The sequence below is a fragment of the Diuraphis noxia genome, unplaced genomic scaffold (genome assembly GCF_037042655.1).
Source record: "Diuraphis noxia isolate RWA-SAM2 unplaced genomic scaffold, SU_Dnox_SAM2 contig0005, whole genome shotgun sequence".
Taxonomy (NCBI): Eukaryota; Metazoa; Arthropoda; class Insecta; order Hemiptera; family Aphididae; genus Diuraphis; species Diuraphis noxia.
In genome coordinates this window covers 24065092-24090076 of record NW_028301715.1, presented here as the reverse complement: position 1 = coordinate 24090076, position 24985 = coordinate 24065092, and the positions used below count along the sequence as shown (strand labels likewise).

At 26.9% G+C, this 24985-nt stretch overlaps 2 protein-coding genes across 2 annotated transcripts; one reads left to right on the top strand and one right to left on the bottom strand.

Moving 5' to 3' along the window:
• Window positions 1–622: 622 nt before the first annotated feature.
• On the bottom strand, window positions 623–16198 carry LOC107163654 (actin depolymerizing venom protein gelsolin 1-like). Its single transcript, XM_015511177.2, has 11 exons — window positions 16073–16198; window positions 15269–15300; window positions 8619–8839; window positions 3639–3713; window positions 3461–3529; window positions 3252–3375; window positions 2519–2812; window positions 1476–1591; window positions 1315–1416; window positions 1097–1234; window positions 623–1029 (listed from the first exon to the last, which is right to left on the bottom strand). Exons 3-11 carry the CDS (start codon window positions 8820–8822, stop codon window positions 940–942), a joined length of 1212 nt encoding a protein of 403 aa, XP_015366663.1. The 5' UTR covers window positions 8823–8839; window positions 15269–15300; window positions 16073–16198; the 3' UTR covers window positions 623–939.
• On the top strand, window positions 15351–23580 carry LOC107163651 (uncharacterized). Its single transcript, XM_089229503.1, has 5 exons — window positions 15351–15417; window positions 18989–19206; window positions 20686–20942; window positions 22886–23102; window positions 23439–23580. Exons 1-5 carry the CDS (start codon window positions 15351–15353, stop codon window positions 23568–23570), a joined length of 891 nt encoding a protein of 296 aa, XP_089085629.1. The 3' UTR covers window positions 23571–23580.
• The last annotated feature ends 1405 nt before the right edge of the window (window positions 23581–24985 follow it).

Here is a 24985-nt window from a genome sequence, read left to right as displayed (position 1 = left end):
CAATGACGCTCACACATATAGGTATACTATTGTAACGAATAAGTAAAAACGAAATTCCATTAGGTATAGAAATAATAATAATAAACACATCTTAAAACGGCAAGAAATTGATATGAATTTGGATACCTATTGTACATAGTTGTAAAAACATAAATAAAAATAACACAGTAATATAGGCACCTCTAAGACTCTAAAAACAAAACACTATAATTCATGAAACTTTTGATGCTACTCTAATATACAACGTTTTAAAAACCAAGCTATAAAATATAATATGAAATATGAATTCAATTGAATTTGATGAAAATTATGATTTCCATTTCATGTTAGAACCATATTAATAATTAATATAAAATGAATTACTGTATTAAAAGCAATAGGTTACAGTTGATACAAACCTTTCGGCTTACATTGTTTAGTTCATTAACTATAGTAACATCATATATGAATATAATAACTTTTTCATTAGAATAGGTACGTACCAAACTTGAAATATACAAAAAAAATTGTTTTAAATCAACAAGGTATTCGGAAACTTTGGTTACCTATTTTTTAATTATTTTTTTAAGTCAATAAATTTATAAAATATAATATTATATTATAAAATTTTTATAATCTGTGATGCAATTTATTATTTTTATTTATTAATTTTTCTTTACACATAGACATAATTATAAATATAAACATTAAAAATTAAAAATTAGTTTTACATTCCACAAAAAAATACGACCTAAAATATTTATTCATGCTAAAATACGTATACGTTATACAATATAATTAAGCGGTATTTTCTAATTTAAATATTTGATTTAAAGTGTGTAATAGTAATAGATAGCTATAATAATATGCCGTAACAATTAAATTATTAATTCATTAAAAACAATCATTAAAAAAAAGAAAGTTTTTCGTAAATCAAATAGTTTGTTCATTTTTCAATCATTACAAACGAGTACGACTGCCGCTATCTTTCCAATTATCAAAGTATTGTTTAAAGGCTGTTGGTTCGCCGCCTTCAATAACTCTGATTACCTATAAATGATTAATAAAAGTTTTAAATATCATACTAATTAACTGAATAAAAAACATTTTTGTATACTCTTGTCCATGCCGGATAGTTGTTCTCCTTAATGAAAACTTGTGCGCGTTTTAGAGATTCTACCTTTTCTTGAGTTGTACCTTTTTTGCCAATCCAAACGTATATTCCGGACGAAACAGTGTCCAAAATGAAGCAGTCCTAAGCAAATTCAAAAAGAATAGAAAATTTAATTTAAGAAACATTATCGTGTGTATAATATTATCATTGATAAGACATACATCAGTTTTCAAATGTGACTGAGCAAGAGGCTTTTGATCGATTTTTTCTGATATAATTTTTCCACCTTGTGAGTCTGATATTTTGTACAAGACAGGAGCTGCCTAAAAATTATTTATATAATTCACTAGGTATATACATCAAAATATTTTGAATATATTACTGTTTCTTTTTTCTCAAATTCTTGATCATCGTCTACAGCTGGAGGAACTTGTTTGGAGGATCCAGATCCTAATTCTTTAAAGAACTTTTCAACTTCATCTGGGGTACTTGATCCATCTATAATTTTCAAATATTATATTAGACATGTTAAATTCAAGTTTTAAGTTTATTAATTGTTTTGAACAGCTTTGATTTACTTAGATAGGTACTTATATTTCGTGATAATGATCTTGAAAATTTAACGTACCTACCTAATAGAATACCTCAGTTAAAATCGATATTTTTGTGAAGATTTTATTAAAATAAATACCTATCCTGTTTTGTTTTTATATAATTTTATTAATAATGTTATCATCTATTTTTATAAAATTAAAACATACAAATTAAGATTATAGACAAGTAATTTGTTGTTATATCAAAACAAAATACCAAAAAAAATTTAAAGTTTTACCAAATACTAACAAATTGTATATTAATTAAGATTTAAAAATACATATCATAAAGTATCTAACATTGTTATTAATTTTAATTTTTTTTACTATTTATAAAATTTTCTTTACTAATTAATCTAATCATCTAAACTTAGGTGTAATGTACAACATTTTTAGCTATTTATAAAAACGATATATAATAAATAACTATAGGTTAACAAATTAGCGATGTACATTAATAGATTTAGGATAGTGTTACAGCAAGCAATGAACGATATTGCTTAATTTTAAATTAGAATATAAATATATCATCTTTATTATTCGTTTTTGAATTTAAATTGTTTGAAATAATTAAGAAATGTAGATAAGTATTTTTATTGATCATAATTGGTTTTTTGAAACTCTATTTGTTTTTAAAAACTATACTTTCATAAAACATTTTCAGATATACCTATAGTAATACACTTATATGTGAATAGCAATAAAAATGTTGTTAAGTTGTTACATAACTAGGTATACATCCTATAAAACTCATAGATTTGTATTATTGTTGGGTTAAAAAATTGCATAAGTAGTCAAGTATTATTATGTTAATAATTTACTTATTGCTTACCAACTATGTTTACTTTGGCTCTTCCTGAATGATCTTGATCTCTCACTTGATTAGCGACATTTATAGCTTTTAAACGTTCTGTTCCTTTGGCTTGAGGTCCTACATACACAAAAATTTCTTTACCTGTGTCCAAAATGAAACAATCTCCTTGGTTCATGGACGTCACTTTTGGTTCAATTTGCTTAACTCGAATATTTTTTTTGCCTTTAACTTGGTATAGTTTTTTTTCACCTCCAGCATTTATTTCCGCATGATGAAAACCGGAAGCTATGCCACCAGGCATATAACGTATAGCTAAAGAAAATTAAACATTATTAATATTTATAAGTATAAGTTGGCCTTATTCCATAGCTATATAAATGTATAAAATATTTATTTTTTTCAGTGGTTAATAATTTTAACAAAACAATACAATTTTCATCAAAAGTGAGAAACAAAGTCTAGTTTGTAAATTTAATAGTTTTTGCTTAGAATAAAGTAAATATCTTATAGCTTTTTGCTCCTATTATGTTTAAACTTAATTAAACAAAATGTTTCATATTTGTTCATAATGAATTAATACAATTTTACATACAGTCATACAGAGTCTTCTGAATAATGTGTGACAAAAATAGCAGGGATTACGTAAGAATTAACATATTATAATTTCTGCCATTTTTTCACCCAATATTTGGAAGACCCTATAATCTATATACCTTTGATATATTACTATATTATTATATAATGTACTAACAAGGTGTAAATAATGATAGAAAAGCTTGACTTTCGTGATCCTGAGTTTCTTTATGTTGCACTGGATCTCCACCAAGAGCGTCATCTAATTGAATAGAAAGAATCGCTGCAGCACCAACTTCATCCTTAAAATAAAAATACATTAAATATTTAATCAATTTAGAGTCTAAATTTTAGACAATTAAAAAATTTTAAACTTTATTTACTAACTTGAGATGATGACGCTCCCGACCAATAGTAAATGTCCGATGAAAGCTTGTTGTTTTTACCTTCTTTTGACTAAAAATACAAATGCTTTTGTCATCAAATTAATTGGAAAATAGGTAATAATCTAAATTCTAATACGTGTAATGTGATATATACTATGTATAATGTTTTATATTCTTACGTGTAAAACAATGTACGAGTCTCCAGTGAAAAATTTTCCATAATCCTTTACTGGATAAGGCACAGGTTCAAAGTCCTGTAAAAAAAATAGATACTTAAGTACTCGCTGTATATAAAGAATAAATAATATTTTAAAATATAAAGCTTATTAATATATCTATTGTATTATTATCCACGAACTGACGAACTGTATATTAAAACTAAAAGAAAACAATTGAAAATGAATAGATATGTAGGTATTTGTATTAAACTGTAAATTTTATTAAACGTTCAAAGCTTAGACGTGTAATAAAGAAACACGAAAAAAAAATATATCATCATTTCTCTACGGACTTCTACCAGTTATACTGCAGACGACTTGTCAGATTATCACATAATACACAGCTAACGTCATGTCTATTGTCTACTTTACATTTATTACAACTTTCAAGTTGCCAAGGCAATAATAGTATATATTATTCATATTATTGTACATTTGATCAAATTTGCCAGAAAAAAAAAACACCATTAGTAGATAATATAAAATGTCAGGCTCGAAGACTATTTATATTTATTTACTGTATTGCGTGACTTTTTTTGAAATTAGTCCAGGTATATTATATTTCCACTATCATCAATCAAAATACAACGCGATTACTTTTTAAATGACGTACCGAGATAGTCATTGGTTATAGAATAATAAGTTTTCGTATAAATGTACTCTGTAGCAGTGTAGCGAAAAATTTACGGTTAAAAGAAATTCTAACTATCGGTTGGTTATTATTAAAACATATATTTGAACACCTATGTACTTTTAAACGGGTAATTATTGAAATTTTCTGGTATAGGTGGTTGTTGAGGAAATCGGAAAAAGTCTGTATTACCTACCTGCTACGCTACCTACATTTACTGATCTAATAATAATAGTAATTAGGTATTTATAAACACGATGTACCTACTAATTACTTTAACGAATGCATATTATAGCGAAACGAACTAAAAAAATATTGGTTTATTTCAAATATATTATGTACTTGGTACTTTACTTCTAATTATTATACCGGTATATACATTATAAACACATATACTTTCGAAAAATCGAATAACTTAACCCGCATATATATTTTCTATTCATTATACTGAGTACACTATTACAGACTATAAAATTATCGTTTTAAGTTTAAACCGGAGGCGGTTATAAATAACAGGTGGCAGGTAGTAATTGATATTATTAAGTCATAATATACATGTAAATTATATGGAGCCCCTCGTTAGTTGTTGCCCTTATCCTAAATTTTGTATAGTACTATTAACGCATTTCTCTGCGCTTACTCTGTTGTATTTTCAGGAGTCATGACCTTTACAAATTATAAAAGCTACCGAAATTCTATTAATTTAGTATATTTTGCTCACCTTGATAATTTTATTACCAGCACGAAAGTTTCACCAAGATGTGTTATTATTTTATTATATAAACTAGCTAAGTACTATAGTTAAGTAAATATACATATAAATAACATAATAACTAGATATAACTTATCATGATAAATGTTATTCATATTTAATTTATCTGATACGATAAGCTATTATTGATTTATAATTTTTATATTTTTTGCGTTTAAATATTTGAATTATACATTACGCATGATGACCTATGTTCATTCGAGTAAAGTTTGAAAATTGTGCAAACGATATGATGAGAATAAAAAATGTACATTATTCTTAATTTATTGTTCATTACAAAAAAATGTTCATTCTAACTTTTTTGTTTTAATACATTAATGGTATAGTTATTATGAGCTATGTATTACAGCGAATACATGTCTTAACGAGTGCATAACGAATTTAAAATAAAAAATAGTGTAGGTAGATACCGTTTTCAGCGCTTATTTATAGAATAAAATTATTGTTGGTACTGGAGTACTTAGTACTAACTACTTGTTACCTACCATTCTACTACAATACTATTTATAATTGTTTTTATGATGTAGAGGTTTACTATCTGAAGTAGATGTTTATAATTTTTTTGCCGTGTATTTGGTGTATGGAAATTTAAATGGGATTTATTAAATTTAAACAAAGAAATAATTATATTATTTTGGATCGCACAATTAAGCGGTTTCGATTATGGTCTACTTTAATGTAATATAAATTACGAACAAAAAAGTGTTAGATGTATAGACCTTATTGCAGGCGGCCTGCCGGCCTGACAGTGTGTAATACGAATTGTGTGTAGCTAGGTAGTATATTTTTATACGTTTCTTTAACGTTTTTTTAACTTGGAAATTGGAATAATCATTATAATATTGATCCAAGCATGTTTAAATTGTGTATTATATATTTTATATAAATGGTAATATTTAATATTAAGGATACCTAAAACCAATTAACCATAATGCAATTAAATTATGGGCATTATTGCCTTAAAAAAAGATTAGAAATAACTGCAATTAAAATTCATAAGAAATAAATTTATTAAAAATATAAACATGAATCGACCATGAAAATCATTATTCTACGTAATACGTTACTATTTATGATTGCATATTGCATTATTGTATTATAAATTGTATTTGTTAGACACATAATACATATATCTTTGAGTGTAGCATTATAGGACTGTATATATATAGTAATTAGTATAGAATCTTTGTTACATACACGGTGAACCTGTCTTTTCATGTTTTTCCTTAAAAATAACTTAGAAGAATATGGAAGCTTACACGATGAATATTGGATAGCAGATTAATGTATTGTATGCATGTGTATTATTGTGCATGTTTTATGTAAAACATTTATATATAAACATGAAAACAATATTTTTAACAAATATAATGTACAATTATCGTGTATGTAACTGTAAGATGTATTGTTTAAATAACATTTGATTTAAAAATAATCTGCATAAATAATTAAGGGTTAGGTAATTCACTAGGTATTCACCTAGTTCAGGCATATACAAGATATATAATACACGTTTTTACTTTAGAGTTAACTGTATACTCAAAACGTTCGAGAAAATTTAATAAAATATAATAATGTTATATGAAGTTATATTATTTATAAATAGAGAGATCGTCTGATAGTGTTTATAGCTCGTAGTTAAAAAAAAAACATGTTTCTATGAAGGTTATTCATATTAAAACAGACAAAATAAACGTTCTGAAAAAAAATCTTTACATTCTACTGTCATCGGTATTACTCTGCAACTGACTCAACTGACTGTAGTCGTGGATTATAGTACCTAAGAACAATCTAGCTGATGGGTGGTGTTATAATTTTATGATGTTCTGCAAAATTACAAAACATAATATATATATTATTATTACTGTCTAGTTAGTATATAGATTATAAGATAGTAATACAATTTCGCGTATCATGAAGTATTTGCAACTTTGTTCGAAAGGTAATGTAATGATAGAATATAATAAAAAAAACTCTTAATTTTAATTACCCGCCTAACTAAACGGCTATACATTCTTATTATTATTACCAGACTCTATAGAAAATGAATTAATTGTTTTAACGAATAAATAATAAATAATTATATAACATACATATTACAAAATACAAAAGGAAAACTATATTTGTATTCGAAATTATATGTAGCATAATAACATTATTTTCTATTATCTATATAGATTTTGAAATTTTTACGCTCACACATGGTATCCTTGTGTAGTTATATTATTGTAGTAATACATATTAACGTTAAACGTATTAAATACAAGGACCTAATAAATAGTAAAAACAGTTGTGAATAAAAAAACGTAAGAAAATGTGTATAAAAATTACCAAAAGACAATGAATATTGTGATTGATCGTTTTATTTTTTTATTGAGTATTTTAATATTATACCTGTGTCACAACGGTTAATATGTTATTTTAATCAATAGAGCTTTAAAAAAAAAATTTTTTTTTTACAAAACACGCAACTTTAACTTGATATTATTTTGATACTATATTATTACATAGTATGTTAATTGATTTTACTGTACATTTTTACACCTGGCATTTGTCAATAGAATGGAGAAATTAGATATTATTGCATATGATATATATATTATATTGTGTATCAAATATCAAATAATTTGAAATACTTAATTAGTATAGGTACCTATATAATATATTTATTTTTTACCAGTCTAACATTATTTTATTCCGAAATATTATATAATTTTTTACTTATTATTATAAATATTATTTTTCAAAATAGGCTCGATGAATAATTAATTTCTGTGTTAAAATATTTTATTTTGTTTTCTATATAATTAATAAAATGACGTTATTACAGCTACATAAAAAATGAAAAACTATTTACTAGAATTCTTAGTTAGTAAATTTAATTAATATAATTATACATTTAATATTAAATTACGGGTTTCATTAATGATAATTATATAGTGGGTAATTCAGTTAATTGGAAAGAAGATATCAAGTTTTTGAAAAAAAAAAAATATGATTCTCATGTAATATTATGTTTCAATACAGTCTTCTATTGAGATTGATAATATCACTTAAAAAATATACAGTACCTATTTCTCTTTTACTATTAAACACTTGATCACTTAAAAAGTATTAACCTTTTTCTAAAATGTTTTTTTTTATTATTATTTTACATGTATATTATGTATAAATATTATTTTTTTTAAAGTTACATTGAAAACGTGAATCTTTTTTAAGAAAATTAGTGTTTATCCTAAAAAGAGTCATCCTGTATAAATTTAAAATATTTCGGTATACTGTGGATCACTTGTTTAAATTTTAAATGTAGAAAATATCTTCGATAAAATTACGTTAATTTTGCAATTTGATAGATTTGAATTAAGAATAACAATAGAGATATACAAGAGGACACTCATAATTTAGGCTATAGGATTCTGGTTTTATAAAAAGAGAAAGTTTCATACAATTATTAAAAAAAGTAACACTTTCACGTTTCATTATTATAATATTGCGTAGGTTTTATGAGGATGTGAAGTTAGATTAATATAAGTTTTACCTCGATTCTCCAAATTTTGAGTCCAGCAGTTTTGCCGGCAGATTCAAACGCGGGATGCATAACTGACGTCCGGACAAGAGCAGGCGATTTTGAACTTGACGAACCCGTTGACGCCGCTTCGGATGACGAGAAAGTAATAAACAGTATCAATTGTAGGAGCGCTAGTAGTGAAGTCATTCTATTGTGTTTTGTAGTCGACGTCATCGTGACGTTTCGCTTGCCTAAAAACAAAGTTAATTACAAAATGAGTAATATGACAAATACATTTTCGTAATAACTGGATAATTCCCGAGCAATCCAAATTATTTCCATTTCATAATGATCTGAAAATGAGTATTACACTAGTTTAATGATTTCATGGGTCTGCATGAGTGTTTTTACTATTTTGCATAAATATATAAATAATTATAATCAAATAGTTAGTTAATAATGAGTAATGAGTATATCTATATGTAGATAAGATAACATTTAGCGAATCCCAAAAAAATACTTCGGAAAAAAAGGACTTCGCAGAAAAACTAAAATAACTAAGATATATTTAAATATTAAATTATTTTGAATCTTTTTGTTTATTTTTTTAAATTTTATTTAAATTTTAAATCATATAATATTATTAATTTTTAATTATAAGTAATAAGTAGAAAGCAAATATGTAATAGTAATTAATGTAAATTTAATGTGTAACGCCGGCTAATAACCATGTAGTTGATGCCATAAACAATTAATAAAAAAAATAAAAATATTATATTAATAATCCTCATAGTATTCTAGGAAACTTTGTAAAATCTTCGCGGGGCATTTTCAAGTAAAATATGCGTTTTTCCCCTTGTATAGTATAGTTGTTTAAGTAAATGTTTCTTTCGCATAAACTATTTTCACCACTTTTATTTAATTTAAAAATGTCTAAATCCTATTGTTATCTACGTGTATATACATGTGTACCTATATTTAATCATACCTATTTATTAATAGCTATATTATTTTTTTAGTGTTTGATACTTTAATTATAATTGTTTACATATTGTGTTACGTACTGACAGTATTATTCGGAGTCGGTAAATTGCGTCCCCCAAAAAAGGTCATAGTTATATACTATAGGTACGTAAATTGCGTCCTGGGATTATTTGAAATTTATGTAAATTGTGGCCTGGGATATTCCAATTTCCGGTCGGTTGTACAATTTAAAGATAAGTATTAATCTTTGAATGATCGATTTAGATAATAATATGTTCACTAATATAATATATTACTATTAGCAGCCAGTGTGCATTTGATCGAAGACTTAATTTAATAACACATTTTTACGGACATAATATTACTAATTGGCAATTGCTAATAATAGTAATAATATATTTTTTAATTTAAAAAAAAAAATAGCAAAACCAATATTCTTAATCATACCAATATTATATTGACAGCCCTAAGTCTGAAAAATGGGAAGGAAAATATTGATTTTAATATTATTGATAAAAAATATTTGAGTAGGTAATAAAAATTATACCCAGGCCGCAATTTACGTATATATAAAATATAGCCAGGCCGCAATTTACGTATGTGAAAAATATGACCGGGCCGCAATTTACATAAAAAATTAAAAATGGGCCGCAATTTACAGCGATCCGTATTATTAGTACCTATTTATTCTTTAAAATTTAAAGGAAACGCGATCACTGGATGTTATTTTCCTCATCCTTTTCATGTATTAATTGCTTGTAGTACATATTCATATATTATTCCCATGGGCATATATATATTTCTTATAAAAAGAGATGAAAATGTTTTTTGAAATTTGGTAATTTTTTGGGATAAATTAAGATATTTTCAGACCGAATTATGTGTAACTTTGCGTCCATGGGACTCAACTGATATACATCCGAAAATTCGATACATCGCAATATTTTTTATATTATCATAGGTCACATTAATATTTCAAGAAATTAAAGTACATAAACTATAACTCATAGATAAGATAATTATATGTTATTGGTAAATTAAATAAAAACAATATAATTAATTATTTTAATTTGACAAGGTTCGTTATTTGCAAATTATTAAAATAATATTTAATTGCGTAATAAATAAAAATTCTTTAATGTTTATTTAAAATAATAAATCACTTTAAAACGGTTTTTATATTTTTAATGTATAGATTAGCATTTGGTTGTTTAATAAAATAAAAGAATATCATATTTATTATTGTATAATTGTATTTTACTAAAAATGTAACGCTAGTGGCCCGTGTTGTCGAAGTGGAAATTTATTTATGTAAATTTCAAGATCAATAAAAAAAAAATAAATAAATAAAAGAATACCCAATCTAACCTACCTAATACATATTAAATATATTGTGTCTTTTAAATCAAATACGAAGCAAATGTTACTCATAAAAAAATAAATTAATTAATAGGATATCAATATATTTTTACTTTAATATACCGACTTATACCTATTTACCTGTTAAAAGTATTAACCATTGAAGCTAACAAATGGTATGAAAAATGTCTTGAATTAAGTCGTGAAATGTAATTATATATGATAATACTGATGGAGGTTTTTTCTAATCGAAATGTACAACTTAATTTTACCTATATGTTTTTAACTTCAACCTACTTTTGTTTCTATCTAAATCAGTTCATTATATTATATACATGAATATTCATTATCTATGAAACGTTGATTGTAATATTATCGACTAAAATTGTGTAATTTTTAGTATAGTTATTATTATAATACCACTATTTATTATCATCATCATCACTATACACCGGATGAGACCTTGAGTTTGTTTAGCATTAGCAATCAATGTCAAATGTCAGAGTTTTCCAAAATTTACTACCTAACAATTATACACGGAACTTCGGATTACGAATCGCTCAAATACTCCACGGATAGTGCATTATATTATATTGTGTTCCTATACAGGATCTTCCAAATTTTGCGTGACAATAAGGGATCGCGTATAAGAACTTATATTATCCCTATCAGTTTTTTTACATGAAATTTTGAAGACCTTGTGTGGTGCTTACACAATATAATTATGTTTTATTATATAGTCAGTAACAAACTTTAACGTTATATATAAAAAAATATATAAAAATTAAAATCAAGTTTACTAAAATTCAGCTTAACCAATCAAAAATACGTCATGCTAATATTAGATATAAAACAGGGGATTACGTGAATATTTTTTAAATATTATGTAATATTATTATTATTATTTATAATATGATTTAGTAAAATTTCGATAACATAGTTACAATTCATACAGCCTAGCTAATACCGTAGATATAAGTAGTTAATTTTGCATTAAGTGGGTTACCTATCTATTATGAAAGAGATTTATCTCTCAGTAGATACGAGTACCTACTCTAATTAATTGATATTGTTGTGAACAAAACAAAAATTATTCATTTTGATGCTAAAGTACTCCATGCTATTATTATTTTTGACACATGGTACACATTATAAATATTATAATATGACGTACAACGACTAATTAACATATAAATGGTAAGATGCAACGGAATAAAAATAATATAATATATCGCATGAAAACATTTTATGTTACATTGGTTGGTACCTACGTAATAATATGTCTATATGAAATACCTATACTCAAAATCGTAATTGTGACGAATTTTATCCTAATATTATTATTTCTGCTGACTCCACCCGTCCGCCGTTTGCACTCTTACTTAAAATGTACCAATGTATAACAGTACAACGTGCGTGCGTGTTCTGCTGTCTATTGACCGTTTGAATAATACGACATCAAGCAGGTATACGTTTATACGTAATAATATAATGATTACTAAATTTTTTTTTTTGTTTTTTTTTAAGCATATTGTAGTATGCGTGTGCATGTAATAGATATACTGAAATTATTAGTGTCGTGGGAATTTTAGTTCTATATAGTTGTTTCGTCAGTTGTTCGTTCACTTGTTTTTCCGTCCATTAATTGTACATATTCACTTAGGAAATATTCACCGATGATTTCATCATGAAGGTTTTTCTTCGTCGATTTTCGTCAGCATCAGTGTTTCTATATATTACTATAGATTGCTAAACTCGATGTTCTTTATATTATTCAGCACATTAGCATACTTATATAGCAACGTTTGAGCTGTGGCCACTGATTTTTTTTGTATAAACACATTATTTTGAAACAATAATATATTATCATCTCGTCATGTCGTTGATTAGGCTTCCATCATTACCAATCTCACTTTTTTGTTAAGTGCAATGGCTTAATTGTGAAGGTGAGCCTTCAATTTTCCCTCATGATAAGCCAGTAGTAGAAATATTTAGATCTTTCAAAATACAGAAAGGATGAATTAGGCAAATTTATAAGATAAAAATATTTTTGAGGTCTGTAGTAGCGTGAAATTTAGCCTCACTCCTCAGTCACGTGTGCTGAGTTCAAGCATCAGCCGGTGTCACTAGATCCCGGATGGGTGACCACCTGGGTTTTAGTGACAAATTTTCTCTACACTACTAACTTATCATATACCCACGCCCAAAATGAAAACCTACTAAATGACATTAAAATATTCTATGACTAATCATCATAGTTAGTTTATTAAAAAAAAAAAATTTCTCTATGTCATATTTCAGAATTTTGTCAACGTTGTCGTATCTCGTATTATCTGGATTACCATACAGTATAGTACACTGAATATAATGTATAGGCATTAGCAAGTATTCAGGTATACATGAAAAAAAATTGAATTTCTCAGATTTTACAAAAATATATAGTCTATAACCATCAAATTATATAATACCTATGACATCATAACTTATATTTTACGTCATATTATACTCTTAAGAATATCCTATTTTCTATAATTATATTTATATAGGTATTAGGTGATAAAGTTGTCGTCATTGTTCTACATCTGAAACCTAATCAATGTTATTAGTTATATTGGTCACGAGCTCTGCTCTTACTATTTGTAATATGATGCGACTGATTCACTCGATAAAATGTAAAATAAAATGTTCTCCAATAATACTTATGTTGATAATACGTCATTATGCGAACAGACACACTGCAATTTACATTTTACAATATATTATACACTTATTAACTATTGTTTATAATAAGCACTGTCTATATAATTAATTATAACGTTTGTTTATTTATGTATACATTTATGTAAAGGTGTGAGTCGTGAGGACAAAAATATATGATTATAGAGAACACCCAACTACAACATACACATAATAATTATAATCTATAGTGATGTAATGATTTATATATTTTAATGTAAAGCAATATTGAAACAACTGCTTTTAAAACAAACAATACTAAAATACTTAATAAGTATTGATCTCTAAGACAGTCCTGCACAGGAACACTAAAGTTGCTGGAACCAACAAAATATAAGGAAATTAAAGTATAGAAATAAATATAATCCGATTTAAATTAACTCATGCACAAAAACATTTTACTTATGTATTATTATTATTAAATCATATACGCTGTTAAATTATAAAAGCAAAATTTTAATTTTGGCTAATTAGGTCTTTTTTTATGTTTGAAAAATATTGTAATTTATTAGAACTTAGAAGGTAGGTAAAAAGTTATTTTAAATAAGCCAAAGTGTTTTGTGAACTTATTAATATATTGAAAACTTATAATAATAGTACAAACAATATTCGATACTTTTTTTTGAGACAGTTCAAATAATTTCTTAAGTATATATCACGTGTAGAGCCAACACAGTGGCGCCGAACAAATGAAAGTCCAACGGCCTCAAACCCCCCATGTGGCCACAGGCCCACAGCCAATTATAGTCTACATTTATTTTCGCTATGGAAATACAATGTTTGAAAATCTAATTTGTTCAACTTCCAAAAGAAGCATCGATAACACAACACATCGTAATTTATTACATGCAGTTTGATTAACTCATATACAAATACCCATGTAATAAGTATGTATAATTAGATATTAAACATGGCCTAATCTAAACATTGCAGGCCTCACCCTTGAGTTTATCTATAAAAATTTTAGATTTGCATATAATTTTGTTCTGTTTCGACTGTTTCTGTCGTCCAAAGAAATTTATTAAGTTAAATCTAATGAAATATAATATATAACATTAACATGTGTTCAACATGTATTATTATAGATTCTAACCAAATTATGTTTTATTTTTTCTGTGCTTAATTATGTACAATTAATAGCATATAATATATATGATAGGTGTACTATGACCAGTGGCGTAGCCAGGGGGGGGGTTTTGGGTGTTATAACCCTCCCCCTCAGCCGTATTTATATCAAAAATATAATGTTTATAATATAGGAATACAATCATTTGGTCGTGGTAAAATGTATTCTGTTATTAAAACCCCCCCCCCTAAAAAAAATCCTGGCTACGCCACTGACTATGACGATGGTTTGGTAAATATTTAAGAAGTAGGCGTAAAATAATTTTAATTTAATATCATATTTAAAAACATTTTAATAAACTATAATCAACATTTCTGGTTAAAATTGAAATTATTTTGATAAAAATAAACATCTAAAAATGTATAATAATACATACTTATTAAAGCTTATAATTTATTATTGAAGTAATCATAAAAAATTAATATGTACCTAGTATTAAATTAAATGCCTAAATAGTAATCATTTTATATCTTACCTCAAATACACGCAATTAAGAATTGTATTTACGGCTGGAACCCGACTGAGCGCGATTGACGTTTTTCACAACCCGATTGAGCATGGTTGGAATCAAACAATTGGAACCCAAAAAAACCCAAAAAACAACACGATTGAGCACGAAAATAGGTGCGACGTTGCCATTTTGTATCGTATAATATTAATATTAAAAAATAAAATTTGATTGCAGTACAATATTTTTCTCTTGGCAAGAATAGATTGTTGCCCAATCATTTTTTGTACAACACCATTTCAACAATTCACCATTTTTCCTGGATCCAGTAAACCTGTATCCCAATAAACCTGTACTTGAAAGCTCCAACATTTGCCAACTCTTTACCTCTCTCGGGTAAATAATTTTTATTTCATTATTTTCCATATTTTATTGTAAAATTCGCACACTACCGCACTACGAGCACGCGCGAGACAACAGAACAGACTAACTGTGACCAAGTCTTATTTACAGCATAGGTACATACAATAACAGTTAATCACAATTTAGTGCAATCGTTGTAGATAAAATTCTGTTTTCCTATGTATCCCAGTTATTTTCAACTTCCGTGGGTATGCCTACCCATCGATCGATAGTAAAATCGTTTTCGACTAATATAGTAATGTGTTAGTAATTACCTATTGGTAATATCTACTACACAACATACGTAGGTACTAGTGAAAATCTGACAACGTTGTATACAATATTTTTATTTTTTTATCGTGCTCAATCGGGTCGTCTAAAAGGTCGGCCGATAACGACCGTGCTCAATCGGGTATCACCGGTATTTACCAGGACTGCTCAGGTTCTGTAAAACGAGTACCTACTACTTGTTTGAAATGAAAACAAATAATGATCTAAACAGTAGGATGGCCATGTAACAGGCAAAACTTGATCTATTGTATGCTGCCACATATTTGACCTTTCGTATGATGTCAATATTTATACATGTGAAGGGAAAGGAATAATGGTAGTAGGTAGGTACAGTAGGTATGTACATACTATATACATATATGTGTTTATATATTCTTAATCATCAGATATTCATGTATCGATATAATGATAATGATAACCTTTGTATACTAGGAAATTTGTGAGTATTAAAAAAATCACAACCATTCAAAACAATATCAACTAAATTAAAATAAGATATGTACCTAGTTCTGTTTAATATTTATGTATAATTTGCAATGAATTAAAATGAAGTAAACAAGACATATATAACATATTAACGTTATACAATAATAATGTGTTACAATAGTACAATACATATAACATTACATGTTTTGAGTACATAATTTTAAGTCATTGTAAATTATAACATAGGTAAACATCAATCAGAATTTAGAAATACATATTTGGACAAGAAAATTTATAAGTATAAAAGAACAATGTCAAAGTGTAAAGTTCTTAGCATTGGTTGTATATTATAATTGAGAAAATAAGTAGGTACCTAACAATTTACTATTTAGTTTAATTATAAATGGTTTTTTCAGAAAAAAAACATTATTATCGGTATAAATATAGTATTTAGAATTATAAATATTACTTTTAGATTCTGAACGAAGTGATGAATGTATTGATTTTACAATGATGTGTGTTTTTTTTTTTGTGTGTCTGTGTACAGCATAACTAGTCGAAATAATGCTTCAATTTCAAACTTTGGGGGTGGTCTCCGATGTAAAAGTGAAGATCCTTGGTGCATTATAGAGGTCAAAAGTAAACATTTTCCAACAGTTTTCAAAAAAATCGAGAAAAACAAAAAAAAAATGACAGAAAAACGAGAAGTTTTACGCAAAATCAGTTTTCGACCAAATCGATTTTTTTATATGGTTGTAATTCAAAAATTAATCACTGTAAATACTTGAAATTTTCACCAAATGTTAATGTTAGTGTTATCTATATACAGTTTAATTTTCAAAAAATTTTGAATTTTTTTAGAGTTATTTATAGACCACTGAAATTTTAAATTTTTTTTTTGAAGTATCGGTAAAAAAATGTTAGACGACCAAAAAAACTTGAAAATTTAATAAACGGTTCCTTATGAGTTGTTCTTATTGTAGCTAAAAAAAATTAAAAATCGCAAGTCACAATTTTTTTTTATAAGCGTTTATAGTTCAAATTTTATACGAAATCTGTCGAAAACGCGAAAATTTGCAAGTAATTTTGAAGTTGAAAAATCATAAAAATTTTTGTATTTATAACTAAGGATTAAAAATACAACAAGTTTTCTATTAGTTTTCCTTTAAGTAGCTATAGAGAAAACTCGAAACATCATTATAGGAAAAATTTAAGTGCGTTTGAATTTTAAATTTTTACGAAATAGTGTAACGATAACGATTTATCTTCAAACGATTTTAAATATTTGTAATTATTCAAAAAGTATAAGTCATAGATACTTGAAAAATTTTACCAGTTGTTTAAATCGGCATTTTCTTTACACGATTTAATTTTCAAAATATTTTGACTTTTTTTGAGGTATTTATAGACAACTGAAATTTTCAATTTTTCTGAAATTTTTTTTTTGAAGTGTCGATAAAATTTGTTGGCCCTATCAAAATACTTAAAAATTTAATACAAAGTTTTTCATAAGTTATTCTTATAGTGATTAAAAAAAAAATAAGAATAGGTACGTAGGTACAATTTTTTTTATTAGTATTTTAAAGTTCAAATATTGACTTAATACGTAAAAATTACGGCAATGTTCAAATTATCTTATAGATAGAAATGCATAAAAGTTTTTCTTTTTAAATCTAAGATTTGAAAATTTAATACAAGGCTCCTATCATATTTTTACAATAGCAGTTGAAAAATAAAAGAAATATATATGAATAATTTTTTTTTTAAAAGCATTCAAATTTTGAATTTTGACAAAATATATAAAAATCACGAAAATTCGCAAATTATTTTAAACTAGAAATTCATAAAATATTTTCCTTTTATATATAAGATTTGCAAATTTAATACAAGGTTCCTAAAATATTTTTACAATAGCAGTTGAAAAATAAAAGAAATGCATATAGTCACATTTGTTTTTTACAAGCATTTAAATTTTAATTTTGACAACATATGTAAAAATCACGAAAATTCGCAAATTAATTTAAGCTAGAACCTAATTAAAGACAGATAAACCGTCTCCGTTCAGAATCGTTTTTCGTATACAATGATACCTATCAACCTATCATTGCATTCAAATTTAACCTACCTTAGTCAGGGGTCCACCCCACCCCCAATGTACAGCAGAGCGATACCCACTTACCCGCATTTTTTTTATTTATTCAAATATCCAAAACAACACATGGGACATTGTTCTACGTAGTATCTACTTATATGGTTATATATTATATTATATTAATTTTTATTAGGTAGATAAAAAATAATAGTTATTAACTTCAATAATATATTACCATTCATTTTTAAGTTTCGTATTGTTGGTTGTATAAACACGTTGTTATGTAAAAAATCTAATATATTTAAGATATGTTTATAGTTTGTTAATATATTTATTAATATATCAAACACTAAATATAAAAATAGTAACTAAATTTAAATAACAAAAAAATTGTGTACCCAGTTCAAAATAATATGGAAAAAGATTGTAAAAATACAGGTAAAATAAAAAATAATTTATGAAATTTGAGAATTTAGTGGTGTAATAGTTGCATCAGAAGTTCTTAAATAGTACAATATTATACAATGTATTTTAAGATGTTGAAAACGAAGTATGGAAAACAAAATATTTGCTGATGCAGCACGAATGGCGTTGTCAGCAAAATACAATAGGTCGATTGGAAATTCAGACGATGAAACTCCAATCCCAGCTAAAGCAACAATCTCAATTTTGTTCAAAAGCTGGGTACATATTAGGTTATTGTTTGTGGAAGGCCACTCAAATTCCAGACGTCATCAACATAATTCTTATTAAAGTAAATATACCTAACAAGAATCAAATTATTAAACTATTATATCCTCTAATTAAGCTGTTATCAACAGTGTATTGTCGTATTGAAAAATATATTATCATAAACAAGTAATAATAGACAATAGTAATGTTAAGAACTATACATTTAAATTATTTATAAGTTATAGTATACATTTAAATGCAGGCCATTTAATACTGTTATCATTTCTAAAATATCTAAAATAGTTTTAAAAAATAATATGCGGTCCGGCCGGACCGTAATTGTAAGGTAACGGACCAAACTAAAAAATACGGGTTTTTAATATGCAAATGTATGCTTTGCGTGGCTTTACAGGCTTACATGACGTAGCACTGATTATTAAGTTGGTGAGGCAGCTACCTATTTGTTTTAAATTTTTAATATATAACGTTTATTTTTTTTTTTTGTTCTTATAAACATTGGCGACAAAGGCCATTAGTTACAGTTATTCATAAATCCATTTTTTTTTTTAGATTTAAATTTTATTTTACAGATTTGTTTTGCTTACTGCTTAAGAATTTAAGGATTTGTGTGGTGGTAATAGTTGCGTCGGGTCCGAGGGCTGCATCTAGTGTGTTGGGTATTTCGAAATGTCTTTATCATCTGCGTATTGGAGGCATTCTGTAATTACATGGTTAACTGAAAGTTCAGTTCCACAAGAAGTGCATTGTGGTTTTTCTCCTTTGTCCATGAGGTATCCATGAGTTAGACGGGTGTGACCGATACGTAGTCTGTTTATAATTACCTTGTCCCTTCTATTCGGAGGGAAATTTGGCCAGTTGAAGATTGAGTTTTTTATTCTTCTTAGTTTGGTCTTCTGATTGAACCAGTGCGTTTGCCATTTTAATTTTATGCGTTCCTTGATTAGGTTTTTGAAATCTGCGTATGTTGTTATGTTTAATTTTTGAGCGTCTGAAGATTTTGCCGCTTTCTTGGAGTATTCGTCTGCTTATTTTGTTTTATTTATTGTTAATATGGTTCTAAACATTTATAAACTATAATATTGCATATATTAAAATACTATTAAAAAATAAATAATAATACCAAATTGTTTAATTTATAATATTTTAAATATTAAAGTTTAATTAACGTGCGTGTATTATACATGTATATTATATTCTGAAGTATTTTTTAAACATCTTATTGTTTATTATGTTAATATTTATTAAATACTGTATGTTTTTGAAAATATTAATTTATATATTACAGTCGCGGTGTAATAGATACATTATACAACGATAGATACTTACTTCCCTTAACACACGCATAGTAACTAAACACTTTCGGACTTTGACCTTCGCTCTAATGTTTACATTTTTCTCACTATCACGAACAAATCTGCAAACAATTAATGATAATATATCTCTATTAAGCGAATTTCATACGTATTTCCTGTATAATAGTTGTATTTACGGATAGTGTTAAAAATTTAATTTCGTAATATTCTTTTGTATATTTCTATAGGACAAAATATTAGAACTATCCGAAATTATGAGCGGTGTACTCGCGTCATTTAATGATACCTATCAATCAAAAATACCTATTACGGATACAGAAGAAACAAGATTTGTACTGAGCATCATAGGATTGGTAGCCAATTTGTCCACGGTGGACGCAGGTCAACGATTCTTTTCACAAACTAACAGCGGAAAAAATGTGATTCGACTTATAGTTTGTATACTAATTCGCATTCCATCTCCGTCTGCAAACCAGTTGAAAAAGTAAATAATTACCGGTAAAATACGATTGAGAACGGTATGATTGAGAATGTTATTTTTGGTAACACGATTGAGAACGCTTGAGTTTTTTATTTTTTCCCAACTTTTCCAAATGTAATTGATCGATAATATATGAGCACAATAATCTGTTGATATTTATCGTACTTTTATCGGATTAGTCGGATGTTAATAGTAACTTAGAAACCTGATACGAGAGGATGACGGTTAGGTTTTGCAGTCGTCGCCCAAACTATCCGTCACTTAATAATATTATAATATACTACGTGTAGCATATTCCTTTGAAAATGAAAAATAATGAAATAAAAATATTATATTTATTTCATTTTTATATATACACTATTAGCTATACTGGTATTAGATATTTTTATAAATTTTACATATTTTACATATCTTATTCATGTTATATATTACATAGTATTAGCCGTTTAAATGTATACGATTATAATTATTAACTTATGAGTTATGACTTTTTTCAAAAATATTTATTTTATGTATACTGAATTTTTGTTCGTAAATTCGTTCTCAATCGTATTGTTTTTTGGGTTTTTTTTTTGGGCCAGCCGTAAGTTCTTTGTTAATTTTAAGTGTTCTCAATCGTTCGGCCAAAAAGATATAACGTTCTCAATCGTTCGATAGCCATGATTACGTATCATAGTACGTTATAAAAGTATTATGTAACTTGTAATATATATATATGTATAATGTATATACATATATTTTTTTAATTTTATTTTAAACGCCATACAGCTTTTACAATATATTACTTATTAATGAATATACATTAAGTATAACATTTTTTTTTATATACATATCCAAACATAACACATTGAATATCAATAAATTAAAATTATACAGTAGTACATAGTAGGCTCCTGAAAATTAAATTTAACGGAACAAAAACCTAAATTAGAAAAAAAATGTTTAACTAGTTTGACTATTAACTAAAGATATAGCTCTCCTTAAAAGATCATCATCCAAATAATTTGTTGACACTGAAGCAAGGTAGTAGGGGTCACGAGAACGGGTTGTACCTGGAATACGAAAACCTATTCTAGATAACAAGTCTGGCGAGTCAATTACACCAGAGACTAAACCATTTAAAAGTTTAATATCACTCATATTTCTTCTTTCGCTTAGGGTTAGGGTGGATAAATTGAGTGCTATTAAGACGGGTTTATAGTCATGGGGTTCATGATTAATGCCCATAGATCGATAAACCATGTTTAAGAAACGATGCTGAACACGTTCAATTCGAATAATATCACGTTTAGTCCTTGGAGACCATACCACAGATCCATACTCTACAAAATTATCTAACTAGAGTAGTATATAATATTAACAAACATCTTATATATATATTATGTGTGTATATAGTATTATAGTAAATAAACTAGGACCCTAGATTTCAATCTTTTTTACTCAATAATGTACAAAAAAATAGTTTTTAATACGATTTTATGTACCTACGTTTTTCTTTCTGTCATAAGGTCGTATTCACGGCTGATAATCAAATTTTATTGTGATCTGCAGATAATAATAACTATACCTATACCGGCTATACCTATATCATAATATTAAAACTCGGTTATCGTTGTTAAAAATTACTTCGAGCAGCCACCGACCGATGTTAGACTTTTATTAGTTCTAAAATCTAAAATATGTGAAAAAATAAATCTTTGCAGTTTATGAACAACCTATCAAGAGTTCTTCAAGTGGTTTATAGTGTCGAAAAGTTAGGAAAATACCTACTGTAATTACTAATTATCGTATTATACATTGGAAGTAAGAAATTCAAGTTAAAGGAAAATTAATTTCATATTGTTATAATTTTGACGTAATCATTTCGCGATTGTATTATAAAGCAGCTAAAAAGGAAGTACCTATTCCCTATAATTGTTAACTCGATTGTATAATTAATATTTTAGAATATCGTATTCTGCATTATACAACGTAAGCAATTATACAGTTACAACATCAACACAGATTGTAAATGCTGAATTAATAGCTGTGATAAATAATGACATTAAAGATGGAGCCAACACGAGTATTGAACCCGATCTTAGGTATTTTGCACTAAAACTACTCCAGTCACTCGTTCGTAATGTTTGTAATAAAGCAGCATATGATATACTGTCAAATAACGTAAGTTTTAAGATATTTCGACTGAATTTTTATATGACTAGTTTTTATTTTATGTGCATTTTAATTTGTTTTAATCTTATCACACTTAACGAATGGTTAATACGTACATCGGAGGAATTCAATAAAAATCTGTACAAATTTCTTACAGTTATTTTTTTTTACAACAAACTTTTTTATTCAAAATTCCTGTTTAATATTTTTACAAAATACTTATATTTATATCTTTATCTGTATTTGATGTTTCTATCATTCTATCTAATATTATTATACCTAAATATAAAAATAAATTTATATAGTCATTAAGTATAAAATCCCGTATTTACAATCACTTTACAGATCGAACTGTCCCGATTAGTAAATTTGGCATCCGCAGTTGACGTCGAAACCGAAAATATATCAAGAAATATATTAGACGCTTTCAGCAAAGCAAAAGAACAATTTGAAACCAAAATTGACATGTCACTATAATAAATTATATACCGTATTATCTCAGTTAATATGTTAATATTTACTGAAATATTAAAAAAATTTAGTTTACATAACATTCCTATTATATTTTGTTACATGTATAACTATTAAAAAGATTTTTATTATTAAATATAATTTGTTACTTTTGAGCAGTGTGCACTTATATAGCCACTAACAAACTTTTCACATTTCGCAATACAGTTAAGATATATTTTGTAAAACAAAAACAAATAACGTCAATATTAACATTTACATTTGTTCAATACTTGAAAGTAAGTAGCTGATTGAAAATTTGTTGTGATGATAGAGTGGAATATAATTTTGCTATCGGTTATTGACACGCTGTCGACCGTCTGATGGCCATGACGATATGAGACGACAGCGTATAACGGCATAGTTTATTAGTAGCTACATTTTAAGTTATTGTAAGGACTCGTCATAATATGTGGATGCTCCAATTATATTCAAACAAAAGCATTGCACAGAACGGGGCGGCGAATTAGCGAATTGAAAAAAAAATATGATATCATATATTCATATGTGTGTACATACCTACTGGCCTACTGTAGTTGTACAAAAGTTCATTACGATAATAGAATATCTGAATATAAAATATAGTTATAAATACATATGCTGGACAACACGATCGTATAATATTTAACTTTTAGACAATGCTGAACGGTAATCGTTTTGCAGTGGTGTATAAGTATCGCAAGCCTTTACATTAATAACTATCATAAGATATGATTATATACCGTGATACATTTTAATTGAGATTGAGATGTGATTACACAGAAATTATGCGATCCAATAAAACAGACAGCGTATGTCCTCGCGATGTATAACACACAACGTCTGTCGTCTGTTCAAATATTGTGTTTGTGTACAACTTGTATGTGAATTTTATTTATATATTATAACATCATAACGACGATGGTATAATATTTCTATATCGTACGGAATGTACAGAGCAGAGCAATAATAAAAATCGGTTTAATATACTAATACCAGTAATGCCTAATGTATTTTTGTACGTGACGCGATCGCCTTATTAAGTTGTTGTATCGTTGCGCAGAGAAACACAGTGACAGTTTAGACATCGAAAGAATCGCATGAGATCTTATAATTGATACGGGAACCGATATAATTGAATTTCAGTAGAAAACGTGTAATTTTTGTGCGTGTGACAAGAGGGTGATGGGAAGAGATTAGAGAACCGACTAACTGGGGAAAAATTAATACCAGTCCAGGCGCACAGCCTGGTTAGTGCGGTTAGTCGCGTAAGGCCGCCGCTGTAGTACCTATAGGCCAGCAAAGTATCTTCGTCGTCATCGTCGCCACCGCCGCCGCCGCAATATCGTCGTCGAAATGGTAGTCGACATCCAGTCAGCGGATGCGGGCACGCGGTCGCTGTT

Excerpts from the sequence above, each read along its gene's own strand:
- LOC107163654 (XM_015511177.2), bottom strand. The coding sequence starts at position 8,822 with ATGACGTCGACTACAAAACACAATAGAATGACTTCACTACTAGCGCTC. Across the intron at positions 2,813-3,251 it reads TCTATCATTATTTACACCTT|CTATACGTTATATGCCTGGT; the intron begins GTTAGTACATTA and ends AATTTTCTTTAG. Across the intron at positions 1,417-1,475 it reads AATTTGAGAAAAAAGAAACA|GCAGCTCCTGTCTTGTACAA; the intron begins GTAATATATTCA and ends AATAATTTTTAG.
- LOC107163651 (XM_089229503.1), top strand. The coding sequence starts at position 15,351 with ATGGTTGGAATCAAACAATTGGAACCCAAAAAAACCCAAAAAACAACA. Across the intron at positions 19,207-20,685 it reads TCAACATAATTCTTATTAAA|GACAAAATATTAGAACTATC; the intron begins GTAAATATACCT and ends ATATTTCTATAG. Across the intron at positions 23,103-23,438 it reads ATGATATACTGTCAAATAAC|ATCGAACTGTCCCGATTAGT; the intron begins GTAAGTTTTAAG and ends ATCACTTTACAG.